This window comes from Ilyonectria robusta, assembly GCF_021365365.1.
Source record: "Ilyonectria robusta strain PMI_751 chromosome Unknown BGZ61scaffold_4, whole genome shotgun sequence".
Taxonomy (NCBI): domain Eukaryota; kingdom Fungi; phylum Ascomycota; class Sordariomycetes; order Hypocreales; family Nectriaceae; genus Ilyonectria; species Ilyonectria robusta.
In genome coordinates, this window is record NW_025764438.1 from 1,308,132 (window position 1) to 1,323,810 (window position 15,679).

At 56.0% G+C, this 15,679-nt stretch overlaps 6 protein-coding genes across 6 annotated transcripts; 2 read left to right on the forward strand and 4 right to left on the reverse strand.

Moving 5' to 3' along the window:
* The first annotated feature begins 127 nt into the window (after positions 1-127).
* BGZ61DRAFT_164576 (uncharacterized protein) lies at positions 128-2,020 on the forward strand. The gene is made up of 2 exons (XM_046237502.1): positions 128-1,270; positions 1,633-2,020. The coding sequence occupies exons 1-2, from the start codon at positions 466-468 to the stop codon at positions 1,911-1,913; spliced, it is 1,086 nt and encodes a 361-aa protein (XP_046108469.1). The 5' UTR covers positions 128-465; the 3' UTR covers positions 1,914-2,020.
* Positions 2,021-2,608: 588 nt separating this feature from the next.
* Positions 2,609-3,066, reverse strand: BGZ61DRAFT_474340 (uncharacterized protein; the record flags this gene model as incomplete). Its single annotated transcript, XM_046248565.1, has 2 exons — positions 2,609-2,743; positions 2,803-3,066. The coding sequence occupies 2 exons, from the start codon at positions 3,064-3,066 to the stop codon at positions 2,609-2,611; spliced, it is 399 nt and encodes a 132-aa protein (XP_046108470.1).
* Positions 3,067-3,601: 535 nt separating this feature from the next.
* BGZ61DRAFT_345334 (amino acid permease-domain-containing protein) lies at positions 3,602-5,478 on the forward strand (the record flags this gene model as incomplete). Its single annotated transcript, XM_046239779.1, has 2 exons — positions 3,602-4,603; positions 4,660-5,478. The coding sequence occupies 2 exons, from the start codon at positions 3,602-3,604 to the stop codon at positions 5,476-5,478; spliced, it is 1,821 nt and encodes a 606-aa protein (XP_046108471.1).
* A 278-nt stretch (positions 5,479-5,756) lies between these two features.
* BGZ61DRAFT_164541 (D-isomer specific 2-hydroxyacid dehydrogenase) lies at positions 5,757-7,726 on the reverse strand. Its single transcript, XM_046237501.1, has 4 exons — positions 7,643-7,726; positions 7,507-7,554; positions 6,995-7,149; positions 5,757-6,931 (listed from the first exon to the last, which is right to left on the reverse strand). The coding sequence occupies exons 1-4, from the start codon at positions 7,643-7,645 to the stop codon at positions 6,046-6,048; spliced, it is 1,092 nt and encodes a 363-aa protein (XP_046108472.1). The 5' UTR covers positions 7,646-7,726; the 3' UTR covers positions 5,757-6,045.
* A 366-nt stretch (positions 7,727-8,092) lies between these two features.
* On the reverse strand, positions 8,093-9,112 carry BGZ61DRAFT_474343 (uncharacterized protein; the record flags this gene model as incomplete). The annotated part of the gene is made up of 1 exon (XM_046248566.1): positions 8,093-9,112. The coding sequence occupies one exon, from the start codon at positions 9,110-9,112 to the stop codon at positions 8,093-8,095; it is 1,020 nt and encodes a 339-aa protein (XP_046108473.1).
* A 1,103-nt stretch (positions 9,113-10,215) lies between these two features.
* BGZ61DRAFT_474344 (ankyrin repeat-containing domain protein) lies at positions 10,216-12,948 on the reverse strand (the record flags this gene model as incomplete). The annotated part of the gene is made up of 1 exon (XM_046248567.1): positions 10,216-12,948. The coding sequence occupies one exon, from the start codon at positions 12,946-12,948 to the stop codon at positions 10,216-10,218; it is 2,733 nt and encodes a 910-aa protein (XP_046108474.1).
* Positions 12,949-15,679: the final 2,731 nt, after the last annotated feature.

Consider the following 15,679-nt stretch of genomic DNA (forward strand, 5'->3'; position numbering starts at 1 on the left):
AGTCCCTGTCCGTCCCAGTCCCTGTCAGTCCCTGTCCTCACTAATCCCACGGCCCTGTCCTGCCCCCGGTTTGTCACCTCTCTCTTGGCACACGCCAGACACACCAGCCCAAGAAGACTCCGCACCCCACGGCCCACGACATCTTGCCATCATCGATAAAGAGATATCTCCCCCTCCTCCTCCTCCAGTTTTCTTCTGGTCCAGTCACGGCTCCGATCTTCACCCTACCATCCTAGCATCAACCGCTACCCTCTCTCCGCAGCCAGTCATTGATCGTCCCGGACGCCCAAAAATATACACCCGTCCACTTTCGCCTCACGCATGCAATTGCAAGACTAGAGACGACACTCCTGCATATCTGTCTTGGTACAGCGCCGTCTTGAGATCGCCCTAGCGTCGGGTTACACTTTGCCTCTGCCGTTGCCACAGACTACAAAACTCGCCTCATCCCTCCTCTCACTCAAGATGGCCTCCTCCGATACCAAGCACGACTACAACATGGAGGCTGGACTACTGAGCACACATGGAGAGGAGAGGATGTTGACGAAGGAGGCCCAATTCCAGGACTCGGAGCTCACCAATTCCCGTGATGGCACCCGGACTATCTCATGCGCACGACGGGCTCTCATTGCCTTGGCAGTTGTCTGTCTCGTCGGTGTTGGTCTGGTTTCCCTTGGACATGGCGTCTGCCCTGGCCATCTCCGCCATGCCGTGAACGGAGACATCAGTGTCAAGGACGCTATCCACAGCCACAAGCCCAACCTGTCTGACTCCATGGCCCGGCTGGCGAGACGACAGGACAACCTCACCCCAGGTGCTTCCTCCAACACCGGCTCGGGAGAGTCTTCAACCGTTGTCACGGAGCCTACGGCCGGCCCTACCGACGCCAGCACAACCGACCAGTCTTCGGAAACCATTGCCCAGGCCAGCCAGACCAGCGACACGAGTGAGCCTCCATCCGCGGCTTCGGGGTCCGATGAACCCTCTAACACAAACACAGACCAACCTAGCAGCACCGCGGCCCAGGAAACTACCAGCCAGGAAGCCTCTACCTCTAGCGAGGATACTCCCTCGTCTACTGAGCAACGTTCTTCCGAGGCCACCACCAGCAACGCTCCCTCCAGCACATCCGCTGAGACCACCGCCGAATCTCAATCCAGCAGCCAGGCCGAATCCACCACTGACTCCGGTACGTCCACTTCGGAAGCGGAACCTTCCGAAACCTCTTCCTCCTCTCCTAGTGAAACAGCCTCCATCTCCTCTTCTATCAGTACGTCTCCGCCGGATACCTCTTCTGCCTCTTTTCCGTCCTCGACGGGCTCCTCTAGTTCTGGTGATAGTCTTTCTTCATCCGAGTCCTCCTTCAGTACCAGTGATAGACTATCCTCATCCGAGTCCCCGGAATCGACTGAGACAGCCAGTACCTCTGGTATGTGGGGACCCTGCTGTTCAAGCTCATCCCGGAGCCGAGCACATGAACCCCGAATCCCGGAGCCCGTTGCCATTTTTCGATACCACCGACTTGTTCTAAGCCTGCGAGTGCGGCTCGTACCTGGATTTTGCCATGAGACTGTTTCGCTGCGTGCATGTCGAATTATTATCATGAACGCGATTTGCTAACAAATTATACAGCTGATCAGGCTTCATCCACCACGTCGGATTCAACCAAGGAGAAGACCATCACCACCGGTACGAGAACCACCTCTAGCGCTGTGAAGAAGACCTTCACCGCGACCATGGAGAACGGCGGTATCACCACTCTCACTTCGACATCCTGGGTCCAAGTTGTCCCCAACTCCCAGTCCACCTCCGCCAGCGATGCCAGTCTGCAGAATGCGGCTTCTTCGTCCTCCATTTCCGGCGTCCTCTCTGCTGTCATCAGCATGATGTTTGGCGGTCTCCTGCTCCTATGAGCAGCAACAACATCAGAGCATCCATCTTTATCCATGTGCGCGCGGCATAGCATACCCGGCTGGGATTTTGCGAGCGAGTTTTATAACATCGGGCTCTATTTTAACGAATTTGACGGTTCTCTCTTTACGGAAACATTCCAGGGTTTGGAAAAATGGGAAATAATAATAGACGGGGGGAGCGAACTCAGACGCTCAGGCAGAATGGACAAGGATCTAGACAAGGACGGCCACCCATAAAACGGCTGTGTCTTTGGTGGAGTGGGGACTGGGAATCATAGCCATGGCGCATACCACACTTGCCGATACGAACGGATGTAGAAAGGAAGCCAAGCAGTAAAAGACGTTTGGCGTTTTTGTCATATTCGAGGTCTTATTTTTGGACGTGATTGGTGATTTTCTTGTCCACACAGCCACCATGCCGACGAGCAAGCCCGATTGCCCCATAACAACACGAGGGCTTGCAGGAATGTCAGCGAGGATCAATGGCAGCAGGCCAATGCACAGTCCGATTCTGGTTGTTCTAAGTTGCAGGACAACCCTACATCACACCGACTAGCGGTTCAAGGCGGTGACGAAAGATTGGTGATGCCATGGCATTTTATTGCGAAAATCGAGGGTATATCCAAACGCCCTAAACTCCCATTCACATGTGATTCTACCCCTATCCTTCAGATGCCAGTGACCAATACATGTCCTTAGCCAGGTCCAATGCGAGGCATGTCGTGATGCTCGCTCAGCCTGGAGAGGTAGGTGTTGAGTTCCTCCACTCGCTCCTTGTGCGTCTTGAGCAGTTCAGGTCGGGAGCCGGAGGATTCTGCCAGCTGAAGGAGCTGCAAGATACGTGGTTAGTGGCTGACGGATGGCGCGCTGGGACAAATAGTCGACTTACCCGCTTCCGTTTGATTTCCTCGTGTCGCTTCTCCGACTCAGTCTTTTGCACCACGGGTCGGTCGTCTTCGTCCTCCTCGTCGGCCTTGTCTTTGGCCTTGTCTTTGGCCTTGTCTTCGGCAGCGTTGCCCTTCTTGGCCACTTCTTTCCCGATGTTCTTCTCGAGGTCGGACTTGTCACGCTTCTTCTTCTTCTTGTGCACCTTGGCTCCCTTTAGCTTGAGGGCGCCGCCGCCCCCGACGACGCTATATTCGTCGGAAGCCATGATGTTGATGCTGGAAGTTGGTTGCCTGCTCATGCGCTGAGGTCGAAGTAGGGAGGGGCAGCGCCACAGTATTACCTAAGCATGTGGCGCTGCTCCGGCCAATGACGTGGGGTTAAACCGTTTTCGATGCTCAATAGCGGATCGCCGTAACGTCGGACCCAGACCATCCATCGCTGGCGGTTTGAGTCTCCTATCTTGTGTCCTTTCAACCTTGGACTTTGCCCAGGTTTTAATACCAGAGTTTCAGTAAAGCCTTCGCACGGAAGATCGACTGTCTTAACCAGTACCGCACGATTCATCACGACGCACTCCCGATCAATTACCGCAGCGCAGGCAGCATTCCAACTCCATCGACCAACCTCCTGTAACGACCCTTGGCTTCGAGATCGACTCGGCCGCCTTCCCTGAGCCTAGAAGTCTCGACCGACCGCGATGGGCTGTCGCTGATAGATCCTACGTCGCCTCATTGGAACACTGCGGACGGTCGATTGAGGACCACAGGTCGCCACGAAGGGAGAACTAGCACATCGTCGCAATGGCACCCTACGGGCTGGCGCCGCACACGCGGGACTCCCTTGAGCTTGCATCCCTGGCCAGCTCAAGCCAGCTAAACGAAGACGCCATAACCGAAGTGTCCTCGCGGCCAAGCATCTCGTCGTCGCGGCGGCTGTCCCTCGAACTGGATGATCCCCTGAACAGCGCGAACCCGGCGGGACGGCTCGGCCGGTCGTACTCGGTGTCGTCGGCGTTCGACTTTTCGGCCAACTTGTTCCCGCTGAGCTCGACGGCGGGTGGTGGCGGATACGCACCCATTGGAGCGCCTACTTCGGCGGCGCGACCGAACGGCGGGTTGGGGGGTGGATCGCTTGAGAAGCACAAGACGCTGACATACCTCAACGGGTTGTCGCTAATAGTCGGGTTGATCATCGGTTCCGGTATCTTTTCCTCGCCGGGCCAGGTGAGCTCCAAGATCGGGTCCCCTGGCGCATCCCTGATCGTCTGGGTCATCGCGGGCATCCTCGCCTGGACGGGCGCCGCATCCTACGCCGAACTCGGCGGCGCTATTCCCCTAAATGGCGGTGCGCAGGTGTACCTGGCCAAGACGTTTGGCGAGCTATCGGGATTCCTCTTCACCTGGGTAGCCATGCTTGTGCTCAAGCCCGGCAGCGCCGCCATCATCGCCATCATCATGGGCGAGTACCTGGTGCGGGCCTTCATTGGCCCCGACGCCGAGACGGTCAACCCCTGGATCACCAAGGCGGTGGCTCTCGTGGGCGTCGCGATAGTGACGTTTCTGAATTGTGTTTCTACGCGGGTCGGGACCCGCGTGAATGATATGCTCATGTTTATGAAGTTTGTCGCATTGATAGGTGTTACGGTTACTGGTGTTGTGGTGGCTATTACGGGCAAAACTTGGAAGGGCAAGGCCAATGACGAATGGAAGACACACGACTGGTTCGCGAATACGTCCACGGACATGTCTGCTTGGGCACTGGCACTTTATGCGGGCCTGTGGGCGTATGATGGATGGGACAACGTAAGTGAAATCACTGATCTTTGTGGCATGAGAGAAGCTAATCATTGTCCTTGTAGACAAACTACGTGGTGGGCGAATTTCGAAACCCATCTCGAGACCTGCCGCGGGTGATCCATACGGCGATGCCACTGGTCATTTTGAGCTATGTGCTAGCGAATGTGGCCTACTTCCTCGTCCTCCCCATGGAGTCAATGAACGGTTCCAATACCGTGGCCGTCATGTTTGGCTCGAAGGTGTTTGGATCGGCAGGCTCTCTAATTCTCGCGCTGATCGTCAGCGCAAGCTGTTTCGGCGCGCTCAACTCGTCCACCTTTACGTCAAGCCGCCTCGCCTACGCCGCTGGCAAGGAAGGGTACATTCCCTCCGTTTTCGGCACCCTTGGCGTCGGCAACGACGAAGACCACGGTCTATCCACCCAGCGGCAACGCAGCTGGCTCAGCAAGAAGATGCGCCGGATGTTTGGCGACGAGGACACTGGACTGTTCTACACGCCCGTGTACGCCTTGATCCTCAACAGCGTGCTCACCGCGGCGTACTGCGTGGTGGGCGAGTTCAGCACGCTCGTCACCTTTTACGGCGTCGCGGGGTATACGTTTTACTTCATCACCGTGCTCGGCCTCATCGTCCTGCGCGTGCGCGAGCCGGAGCTCGAGCGCCCGTACAAGACGTGGCTCACGACGCCCATCATCTTCTGCTGCGTGAGCCTGTTCCTGCTGAGCCGTGCCGTCTTCGCGCAGCCGTTGCAGACCATCACGGTCGTCATCTTTGTCGTCGCCGGCATTCCTGTGTACTTCTGGCGCATTCACGGCCGGGACGACGTGGTGACCAGAAGGCAGCCGAGCAGCGGCAAGAAGTGGTGGCAATTCTGGAAGTAGCCTCCACCTAGCATACTTACAACGAGGCGGACGAATATGTACTCACGACAGGCGTGTTGGATAGAGTCATGATTGGGATCAGCGATGATGAGTGAGATGCCAATGGACTAAGAGAATTCAGTATTAGTGGCACTAGTGTATACCCAGTAATTAATTAGAAAATACAGCGCTGCAGGACATGAGAATGCAAGCATTCATCAGACTTTAAGTATGCATCAGACTCAAGCATCAATCTCAAGGACAAGGTGATTAACAGAAACAAGTAAAGCAAAGGGAAAGGAATACCACATCGTCCAACATTCACAAGGCAGATCTGGGACCGGTTGTATGATTAATTTAACGTTTTTATTCTCTCATTTCTGCGACGCTATTCTTTCCTGCGTCTGTCGCAGTGGGAGTTGGTACAAGCCATCTATCTGTTCCAGTGGCGTCGTCATGCATCCATTCCCGACCACGCGGGTCTCAAGGCCAGGCCAATATAGGATCTCTGGATCCTCCACCCGTCATATGCAGGTACTAGTTCTCCGGCGGCGGTCGCTGCGCACGATTCCCCTGTATCGCGGGCACTTACTTGCGCTGGCCGTAGGCCTTGGTGGCGTAGTCGCCGCCGTGGACGATGAGGTCCTCGGGGCGGTAGTCGAACTTGCCGCTGAGGTAGCTGGTGAGGATGGCCTTGGTGCCGTCGGCGTAGCGCTTCTGGGCGTCGAGCGAGGTGCCGGACATGTGAGGGACCATGGCGTTGCCTCCGCCGAAGGGGTTCTTGGCGGTGCGCAGGACGTGGTCGCCGGGGGCGGGCTGGGGGAACCAGACATCACCACCGTAGCCGGCGAGGTGGCCGGACTTGAGGGCGGCGGCGACGTCCTCCTTGACGACGATGGCGCCGCGGGCGGTGTTGACGAGGTACGAGCCCTTCTTCATCTTGGAGATGAGGTCGGCGTTGAAGAGGCCCTTGGTCTTCTCGTGGAGGGGGCAGTTGATGGTGACAATGTCGCACTGGGCGAGGAGCTCCTCGAGGGTGTCGACGCGGCGGCAGCCAATCTCGGCCTCCTTCTCGGGGCTCAGGGGCTGGTAATCGTAGTAGAGGAGCTCCTTGCAGTCGAAGGGCTTGAGGCGGCGGAGGACGCGCTCGCCGATGCGGCCGACGGCGACGGTGCCGACGACCTTGCCCTCGAGGTCGTACTCCTGCTTGGCGGCGCCGGCGACGTCCCAGTCGCCGCGCTCAATCTGCTCGTGGGCGGGCACGAAGTTGCGGATGAGGACCAGGATGGTCATCAGGACGTGCTCGGCGACGGAGACGACGTTGGAGCCGGTGACCTCGGCGACGGTGATGCCGCCGTTGGTCTTGTTGGCGGCGTTGAGGTCGACGTGGTCGGAGCCGATGCCGGCCGTGATGGCAATCTTGAGCTTCTTGGCCTTGGCGAGGCGCTCGGCGGTCAGGTATCCGGGGTGGAAGCTGGAGGGGATGTTAGTGCTGGGTGGTAGATAGATAGAGGATTGGCAGTAGGAGAGCACGTACGGGGTGGTGATGATGATCTCGGCGTCGACGAGCTCCTCGTCGAACTTGGAGCCCTCACGGTCCTTGTCGGAGGTGGTAACCAGGGTGTGGCCCTGGTCCTCGAGCCACTTGCGGATGCCGAGCTCGTTCTCGGTGGTTCCGAGAAGCTCGGGAACCTATGCGTGGAAGCCATGTTAGTTGCCGTTTTGGTCCATGTGCGTGGTGTTGCATCCGTGTAAGTGAGGGAGCGAGGGAGTGAGGGGAGTGGGCCGGCCGGCTGTAAGCGTCGATTGCGGTCTTGCAGTGTCGCATTATTTGCCCGGCATCATGCACGAGAAGCCCAGGGTTGCTTTGGGCTGGAGGTGGCTGATGGTTGGATGCTGCTCGAGTGCATGCCTTTCCCCGCGTTTGGGGATCGGCGCGCGGAGGGTGTGGGGGAAGAGGAAGAAGACGACGACGACAGGGCAATCAAAGGAATGGAAAGAAAAGAACAAGACGAGAGAGATGGAGAGACAGAGAAATGAATCACGTACGTCAAGAGCGTGCTGACCGCCGTCGTAGAGGACGAGAAGAACCTTGACCTGTGGTGGTTGTGAGCAATATGGTCCGGTTTGATGTCGAGGATGATGGCATCCAAGAGCGGGGAAGAGGGGAGGGAGAGAGACATACCATGATGGCGGTTATAAGTGGTTAATGGGGGGGTATTAAGAAAAAGGGAGGAAGATGAGAGATGAGAGATGAGAATGAAGATGGGAGCGAGAGAAAGCAAATCCTCAATTCGAGTGCCGCACCCTCATATTTATGCTTCAAGCCGCGGGCTGCACACACAGCCATCCATCACCACGCGCATCGTCGTCGTGACACCCGCTTTCGACTCCGCCCAGGCCGAACGGATTAGTTGGATCTGCCGCCGCTCGCCCAGCCAACCAACCAACCCTTTCGTCCCCGAGCGACACAGAAAACGCGTCCAATCTCGCTCAATCCCGTGAACCCCGAACATGTCGGCATCTGATGAGCGAAGCCCGCAACGCCCCCGCGGCGGTACGAATGGGGACCGGCCCAGCGAGGGAGGAAACTGGGACCCAGGCGCGCAAGAAACCGGACCAGGCCAAGCTCGGGTCAGGCACGCGAAGGGGCTTCTCGCCGGCCCCCTCTCACTGTCATCGTGCCATTGCGTGTTCTTGTCTCGCTGGGGAGAAGTGTGAATACTGGGGCGCGGAGCATCAGCGGAATCCAACCCCGAGCTTCCCCAAGCAGCCAGCGTGCAACGCCCACGCGCCGAACTACCCGCCCGCGCCAGAGAGCACAGATAGAAGGGGCTCCTCCTTCGAGCAATTGCTCGCCGGCGAAACCAGTTCCAACCCGTTCGAGGGGGCTTGCCGCATCAGGAAGGATGGCCAAATGGCCCAGCCCCATGCTGGAAAGGGCATATCTCGGCGTTCGGAATCGCACTCTGTCATGGTTGCTTGCGGGTGGGGTTTGAGCGGTTGAAGGAGGGGGGGCACCTGGGAAAGCGGGGGGTGGTAGTGTGGGCAAATCGCTGCAAATGGGCTGTAAAATGCTATTCCCAGATCCATGGCGCCAGGCAAGCTTCACGCTGCGACGCGCCGAGGCAATTGGCCGTTCGTGGCTCACACTCGCCGGACATGATGCCCCCAGGATGGCTGTCTCGCACCGTCTAGGGTAGGTTTGCCCAGGGGGACGCAGCCCTCTCAGCGCTGTGGCTGCGGGCGGTTGCATCGCTGCTGGGGGGGCGGCAACCCCTCTGTGGCCCCTGTAAGGTGGGTGCTGGGCGGCCTGGACATTGTTCTCCGACGGCGTCTTATTCCAACCTCCTACTTCTCGCCCTGTGAAACTCCCCGGCTGCAGATCCCATTCACAGTTAACAGCATCCGGATGGAGACCGGAGCCAATTCCACTCGCGTTCGTGCTAGTCGATTCCGAAACCCGGTATCCGTCGCCATGGGACGTACGGGACGGGCCTCTCGACTGAGCTGTCGTGCCATGGGAGCGCCGCCGTAGAGCCGCCGGAACAGTTGCGTAACAGCCTGCCTGCTGCCCTCCACACGGCCGCTCACCCCCTGCGCAGCCCAGACTGATTGACGCAGCGCAGAGATATGCCCGCGGCTCAGCAAGCATGGCACGGCGTGAGGGGGGCCATGTGAGGAGGCGGACGGTACAGCGCCGTCGATTGAGGCAATTGGCACCACGGCGACGCGGTGCTGCGTCGTTACGTTACCCGGCTCTACTTGAGGATGCTGCATCCATGCCACACACACATGTATCACAGCTCATCCTTGCCTGCTTGCACGGTCGTACAGATTAGCTCATAAAGACGCCTCGCTCCCCAGCAGCCCCTCAACACCAGCTGTCCGGGGCCCGAACAATAAACCCGCACTATCAGCCGAGTCGCGCAGGCCGCTCGCCGACGACGGGTCACAAATCATCCCATTGCCCGCCCGCGCCGTTCGCTATTCGGCGTCGCGCCGGGCGTTTCTCGTCCTGTATCAGCGAATGCTCGCCCCCAGGAACGACCGGCAAAGCTAGGCGGCCGATTACCCCGTGTGCGGGGGGCGCGCAGTCGTCGCATCTCAATCTCCGAGGCCATGTATTTACGGATACGTTGGCGCTGGCCTCAGATGCCGCCGTGCTGATGCCGCCGCCGCCGCCTCCTGGCTCCGCATTTGGGCGTCATCGGACGGACGGCTACCCGTAGCTCTTACAGCTCTCAAGGTTGTTGATATGCCTTCCCGCAACGCCGTGAATTCCCCGGTTGAAACACATCCTCGCATCTGCCTGAGTGAATTTACTGCTGTAGCCTTTGCCTATGAATAATAATAACAAGAGTCAAGCCCCATGACGCGGGCACACATGTATGGACTAGATTAATCATGTCTCCTCCTCTTTGATGAGCCATATCTGTCTTTCACCCTCTCTTCTCTCCACCTTTTTTCTCCAGCTGTCCTTGTCTGATATCGCAACGACAAGGTCCATCCTAGAGATCCACACTAGCTCATGCATACATCCGATTGAGCGGCATACCTGATGCCCAACATCATCATAGATCTCGTTCCCGTGTACCAGTCCATCGGGACGAAACCGTCCTTCCCAAGCACTATTCCTAGATGCCTTCATCTATCACCCAAATAGCGCCCCTAGTGATCCATTGTGTCCCGCGTGCCTACCAGCTAGCTGGGTATCCCAAACATAAAAAAACCGCACCGCTTCTCACAACATGGTTTTCACATGTAAAACCCAAATAACACTGGCATAGGAGGCATGGGCATGTGGCCATCCTCTTCATCATCCTCTTCATCATCCTCATCGTAGTCCTCGTCTCCGTCGAGCTGAGAATCATAGTCATCAAGACCATCGGATTCGTCCCCGTCGTCGGACAATAGTTCGCCGAGGACACCGTACTCGTCTTCCTCATCTTCGTCGTAAGAGCTATCCTCGTTATCCGAAGGATACACCGGCTCCTCGTACGGGATGTCGAACTTCTCCAACACCTTCTGCTCCACCAAACCTAGGGTGTAATCCGTTGGTACTGCTTGCTCCACGATGCCCCTGACCTCACGCCCATCCGCTAGTGTCACGTCCGTCCGGAGACCCGCACCCAAGAGATGGTGCGCAATGTTCCAGTAAAGGTACGGGACATCTGGTTCACCTGCATCTATCTGTCTTCTGCTTTGAGGGTGCATGCCATGGTCCCATCGGATCACAGAAGCCCAGCATTCCCGGTGTAGTCTCTCAGGCCGGTCGCAGAGTACATCGGGGTGCTTTGCCAACATTTGCAGTGACTGGGACTGATATCCTTGGTTGATCGAGTACATGAAAGCCCCGTCAGGCATGGCTTTGGTGGGCATGTTGATATCGGCCCCGGCATTGACCAGGACAGGTGTCGATCGCCAGCAATAACCGGACTTGAGACTGTAGTATATGGGTGGCTCGTCGTCCCAGAGCTCGTTGGGGCTCTCACCAAGGTCCAGGAGCGTCTGCACCAGTGTAGAAGGGTCGTCTCCCGTAAGGGAACCGTTCAAGAGGCATCGATGGACAAGTCCCTTGCGCATTTCTTTGGGCGTCGGTACTACCTTGATCAGGTCCGCCGCTCTTGTCCACAGTTGCTCGTTCAACGCCGTCTGGATAAGGCGTACCAAGAAAGCATCCGAGGGACCAGTCATGTCGTATTTTGCAAAGTCCAAGCTCACAATAAACTCCGTCTTACCATCGTCGTACATGTCCTTAGCAGACTTGCTCAGCAGTTCCTCAATGTCATTAGGCTCAGGGCGACCTCCGCTGTCAAGAATTGCTCGCGCAAGGGTAAAGTTGCTGTGTATCACGGCCTCTGTAAATGGGGGGCTTTTTGAGATGCCCTTCTCGTTCGGGTCTGCTCCCCGTTCGATTAAGAGCTTGGCCAGCTTGGCGTGTTGTTCCTCCCAGTCACGGCTCGCATACGTCTCGCAACGTCGAGAGCAAATGACGTTGAGAGGGGTGAGATCCTCCATAGAATCCTTGATCACGGCACCCGCGTCAAGCAACATATTTCCGGCCTCATACAACCCGGAGATGGCCCCGCCTTCGGCAGCCTCTCCTATTCGAGCCAAAGCGTTGAGGCCATCATGGTCGAGGGCGTTGACGTCTGCTCCGCCGTCAATGAGCGCCTTCATGGCCGCAAGGTTACAACTGGAACCTGCAACCATCAACGGCGTCAGGCCAAGTAGTGCTTCCCGAGCATTCACAGGGAAGCCATGGGCAATAAACTTGGTGATAATCTCTGCCTCCGATACCGTGCTTTTCGCCCTCTCCGGCTCTTGTGCTTCTCCATACTCATCAAATCGCAGTTGGCCTGGCCCGAGTATCAGATGAAGAATGCTGAACTGGTGAATAGACATTGTGCTGACACTTGCGCCGAGATCGATGAGTCTGGAAGCATCATCGAAGCGGCGCGAGAAGCAGGCCATCATCAAGGGCGTCAACCGTGTCTCGATGAGACGTGCGTCGATATCGGCCCCGTTCTTGAGCAGCCAAGGAACAACGGTATCCCAATGGCCGTACCAGATTGCTTGGAACAGAGGGGTTCCCATGAACGGCCCTTCGGCGTCCACATAGGCTTGGATTTTTGCGTCCTTCAGGAACTGAAGCAACTCCACTTGGTTGTGCTTGGCCGCATGATGCATCGCTGTGAGGCGGAACATGCTAGCATCCGGGTTAACTTCATCATCGAACCCGGTGACATCCAACTCAAAGTCGATGCCCTGGTAAATCACGTTGGAAGCGCCACGCTTCACCAGGTACTTGGCGGCCTCCACTTGGCCATGGCAGATGGCAACATGGAGAGGAGTCCATCCCCCACCGTGTAGATCCTCAAGTTCCTCATCTTCGACGGCTCTCGAGTCACTAAACGCTTCTATTGGTAGATGGGGCCGGCACAGACAGAGACCCCATGAGAAGGCATCGACACTGGCCCCCTTCTCCAGAAGAATCTCAATCATATCAATCCTCCCCTTGCTAGCTGCAACATGGATGGGCTCCCAGGAGCAGTCGTTGAATATTCCGTCATCGCAACCGCCCTCGAAACAGTTGCAGTGGTCGTGGCTGACGTAGGAGGGGTCGAGGTCTACCGAGTCGTCGTCGTCGTCCATCCGCCACTCAGGGTCGTCGTAGTAGGAGCTGTGGTAGTTCCACCACTTGTGTCTCGCATCGATGCGTGACTTTGGCTTGTGGGCGTAGGCCATTCGGTTGGGAGCGACGCCTGCTTCGAGGGCTCGGTTGAAGACGTTGAGGTCGCCATGCTCGACGGCCCAGTGCAGGGCGCCAGGGCGGTCGGACTTGGCCTCGCGCTTCCAGAGGATGGGACTGGCGATGTTGTAGCAGTGCCGGCTCGTCCGCGACAGAGCGGCGAGGTCGTATTTCTTGTGCAGCAGGGAGGCGATGTTGTGGAGGACCTCGTTCGGGAGCCGGTCCAGCGTCAGCATGGCGGGCGAGCGATACTGCTGGCAGCGGTGGCCAGGGATGGACGCTGTGAAACTAGGTGACGATGAGGAATGCAGGTGAGTGAGGGGAGGTTTTCCCAAAAAGATGTTCTATCGGCGATTATTAGGTCCAGAGGTGCTGTAGGCCCAATTGGTCGGGACGCTAGCGATGGGCCTACCTATCGACGCGTCGCGCCTAATGGGGCGGACTGTGCATGGACGAATTAGCGGAGTGACCGGATGGAAATTTGAGAGCATCAGCCCTAATATTGGCAGCTCCTGGGGGCCTATTTTCCGTCCCCAGAGGATGCCCGCCCCGCAATTTAGAACCTCGCTAGCCCTGCTTGCAGTGTTTCGCAGCACTGTCCAAACATCGTTTCGGGCCAAGACCCCACTAACGAGACGCCCTAGGCCTAGACCCGGGGAGCCCATCGGTCTGCTTGACAAGAGCCAAGTTCGCCGAGTCAGATACATACCTGGGTTGGGAGTAGAGTAGACATTGTCGAGTTATGTTGCAGTAGAAAGACCTCTGATGTATTTAGCGTCATGTAATTGGAGTATTAACCGAGGCAATGCGGTTGGCTAACCTCAGACACTCCTACCCTGCACCCAGCAACAAAAGGAATTATTGAGAACAATATGTCCTTTGGCGCCTAAGGCTTGATGTCTTGCCGGTATTTTTGCCAATATAAAATGTGATAGGGCGGTACGTATAGTGGGGATAAATAAGACCGAGCAGCTACTATTCCTAGAGTGTCCCATTCACATTCAAGCTGCAGATGGGTGAGACATAGCTGATCACAAGGACGAGAAGTCATGAGACAGTCATGTCTACTTGAACCCTTGGTAAATTAGATGTATTTAAATCTCATGTTCCCAGTATTTAGACATAAAAGCCATTACGTCCAAAGTACAACTAGGCTGGTTGGATGACCATCTCAAACTGGGACAGCCCTGTCATTAGGAAATTGGGCTCACTTAGACACTCCAGGAGGAGGACAAAAGGCAAACCAGCGGTGTGAGAGAAGCAATTTTTAAAACATTCTCCACATTAATAGAGGCCTACTGCGTCTTTCAGCTTACCACACGCGTCGGCACACATGCATTCTGCGGGTGCTCACCAACAGGCTCCCTGCATGAGGATGGTACCCTCCCTTGATTCCTCGAGCTGGACGAGTGCGGTCAAAGATGGAGTTGATTGGATGCCTTATGACTTGGAAAGAGGAAAGAGGAAATTAGACCATTGAATGTCGCCCGGTGGGAGGAGAAGCAACTTTTGGCGCCAGTCCCATACATATACTAGCTCAAATAATATTGCAAATACTTCTCGGATCGTCACGCATGTTGCTGGAAGACTTGCAGAGTATGTTCGTGTGGCAAAGCAACTGATTGAGGATTCGTGCCGTTTTGGATATCTAATAAGAAGTCTATGCTGTTGAGTTGGGGAAGGTACCTGCCTGCGTTCCAGCCCTGGAGGGAGATGAGAACGGACTCATTTTGGTGAGACATACACCGTAGTCAATAATGGCTTCTAGACCAGCTAGTGCAGTCAGCGTATCGGGTGCTTGTCGCACAACCCAACTAGGTCAAGCTTGTCCATGAATGGAATCGAATGAAGCCACGTATCTCCCGCAATAACGTCGAGACAGATCTCACAAGATTCGAGGCAGGGTGTGTCGCAATAACCGCTACTGCAAAAGGGAATGATCACTCCTCTTGCCGGTAGTGCTATTGTGGTCCATATCTCCGTCTGATATACCACCCCGGATTGGCGATTATAGAGACTATCTGATAGTAACGGTGCTCTAGATCGTATAGCGTAGTGTGGCGAGGTCCGATTTTTGGCTGCTTTTTTTTTTGTCACGCCTGATTGTTCGGTGTGCCGGTGTGCTGATGTGGGTTCGAACTGGTGGTGTTGTACATAGGGGTTTTTTGACGAAGGCTTGACGATTACGGATGCGACAGCAATTTCAGTAGAAGTTCGAGGCGATTAAGCCTCCCGGGCTCATAACTATCAGACAATCAGAGGATTGGTTGAGACAGCTCGAAGGATGATGGATGATCTTGTCTTTTTGGTCTAGGAAGGGAGGAAAGCTAGCTATTTATGCTGTGTGATCCAGATGCCCTTGATCCGATGATACCGTCGATATCCGAAGATCTAGGTTGTTAAGTACATCTAGGTTCGAAGGTATCCATGGTACGGATCACGGTCTCTATCTAGGTTCAAAGGAAACCACGGTACGGATCCGGTCCTATGCAAAGCTGACTTTCCCCTATCAGTCTACCTGACAGGGTAAACTTGAGTGAGGCTGGTTGGACCAGCGAATTCTAAATTGCCTTCGACAACGCAACCAGAACGCTCTTGAGTCCGAAGGAGATCCTGGTTGGGCTCCTTTGTCGCGACGAGATAATTCACGACCGTCGGGTTATGCATGAGTGGAAAAGACTGCAGATAAAATGATCGAGGCGGCACAAATGATCACTGGTTTGTGTACCGTCTTTCGATAGCTTGACATTAAAAAAGCTCGGCTACGGTGGAGGTCTTGATTGATGCAGCATCGATGACTGATCTGGATGATTGGATATAGTCTCGCCGTTCAGAGACCCCAGAAGCGAGCGTGGCTTCCGATTGTTCAATAGAAGGATGAGCGATAAGTGGGGAATGGCAAGGACAAACCAGAAGAGTTTGCTTATGCAGCAATAAATGCGTGTCGAGTGCTACAATAAGAATGGG

What these genes read in the sequence shown, in the direction of transcription:
- BGZ61DRAFT_164576 (XM_046237502.1), top strand. Translation starts at nt 466, where the DNA reads ATGGCCTCCTCCGATACCAAGCACGACTACAACATGGAGGCTGGACTA. An exon ending in CTCCATCTCCTCTTCTATCA is followed by an intron (nt 1,271 to 1,632) that starts GTACGTCTCCGC and finishes CAAATTATACAG; the next exon opens with CTGATCAGGCTTCATCCACC.
- BGZ61DRAFT_164541 (XM_046237501.1), bottom strand. An exon ending in GCGGTCAGCACGCTCTTGAC is followed by an intron (nt 7,150 to 7,506) that starts GTACGTGATTCA and finishes TTCCACGCATAG; the next exon opens with GTTCCCGAGCTTCTCGGAAC. An exon ending in GAGATCATCATCACCACCCC is followed by an intron (nt 6,932 to 6,994) that starts GTACGTGCTCTC and finishes CATCCCCTCCAG; the next exon opens with CTTCCACCCCGGATACCTGA.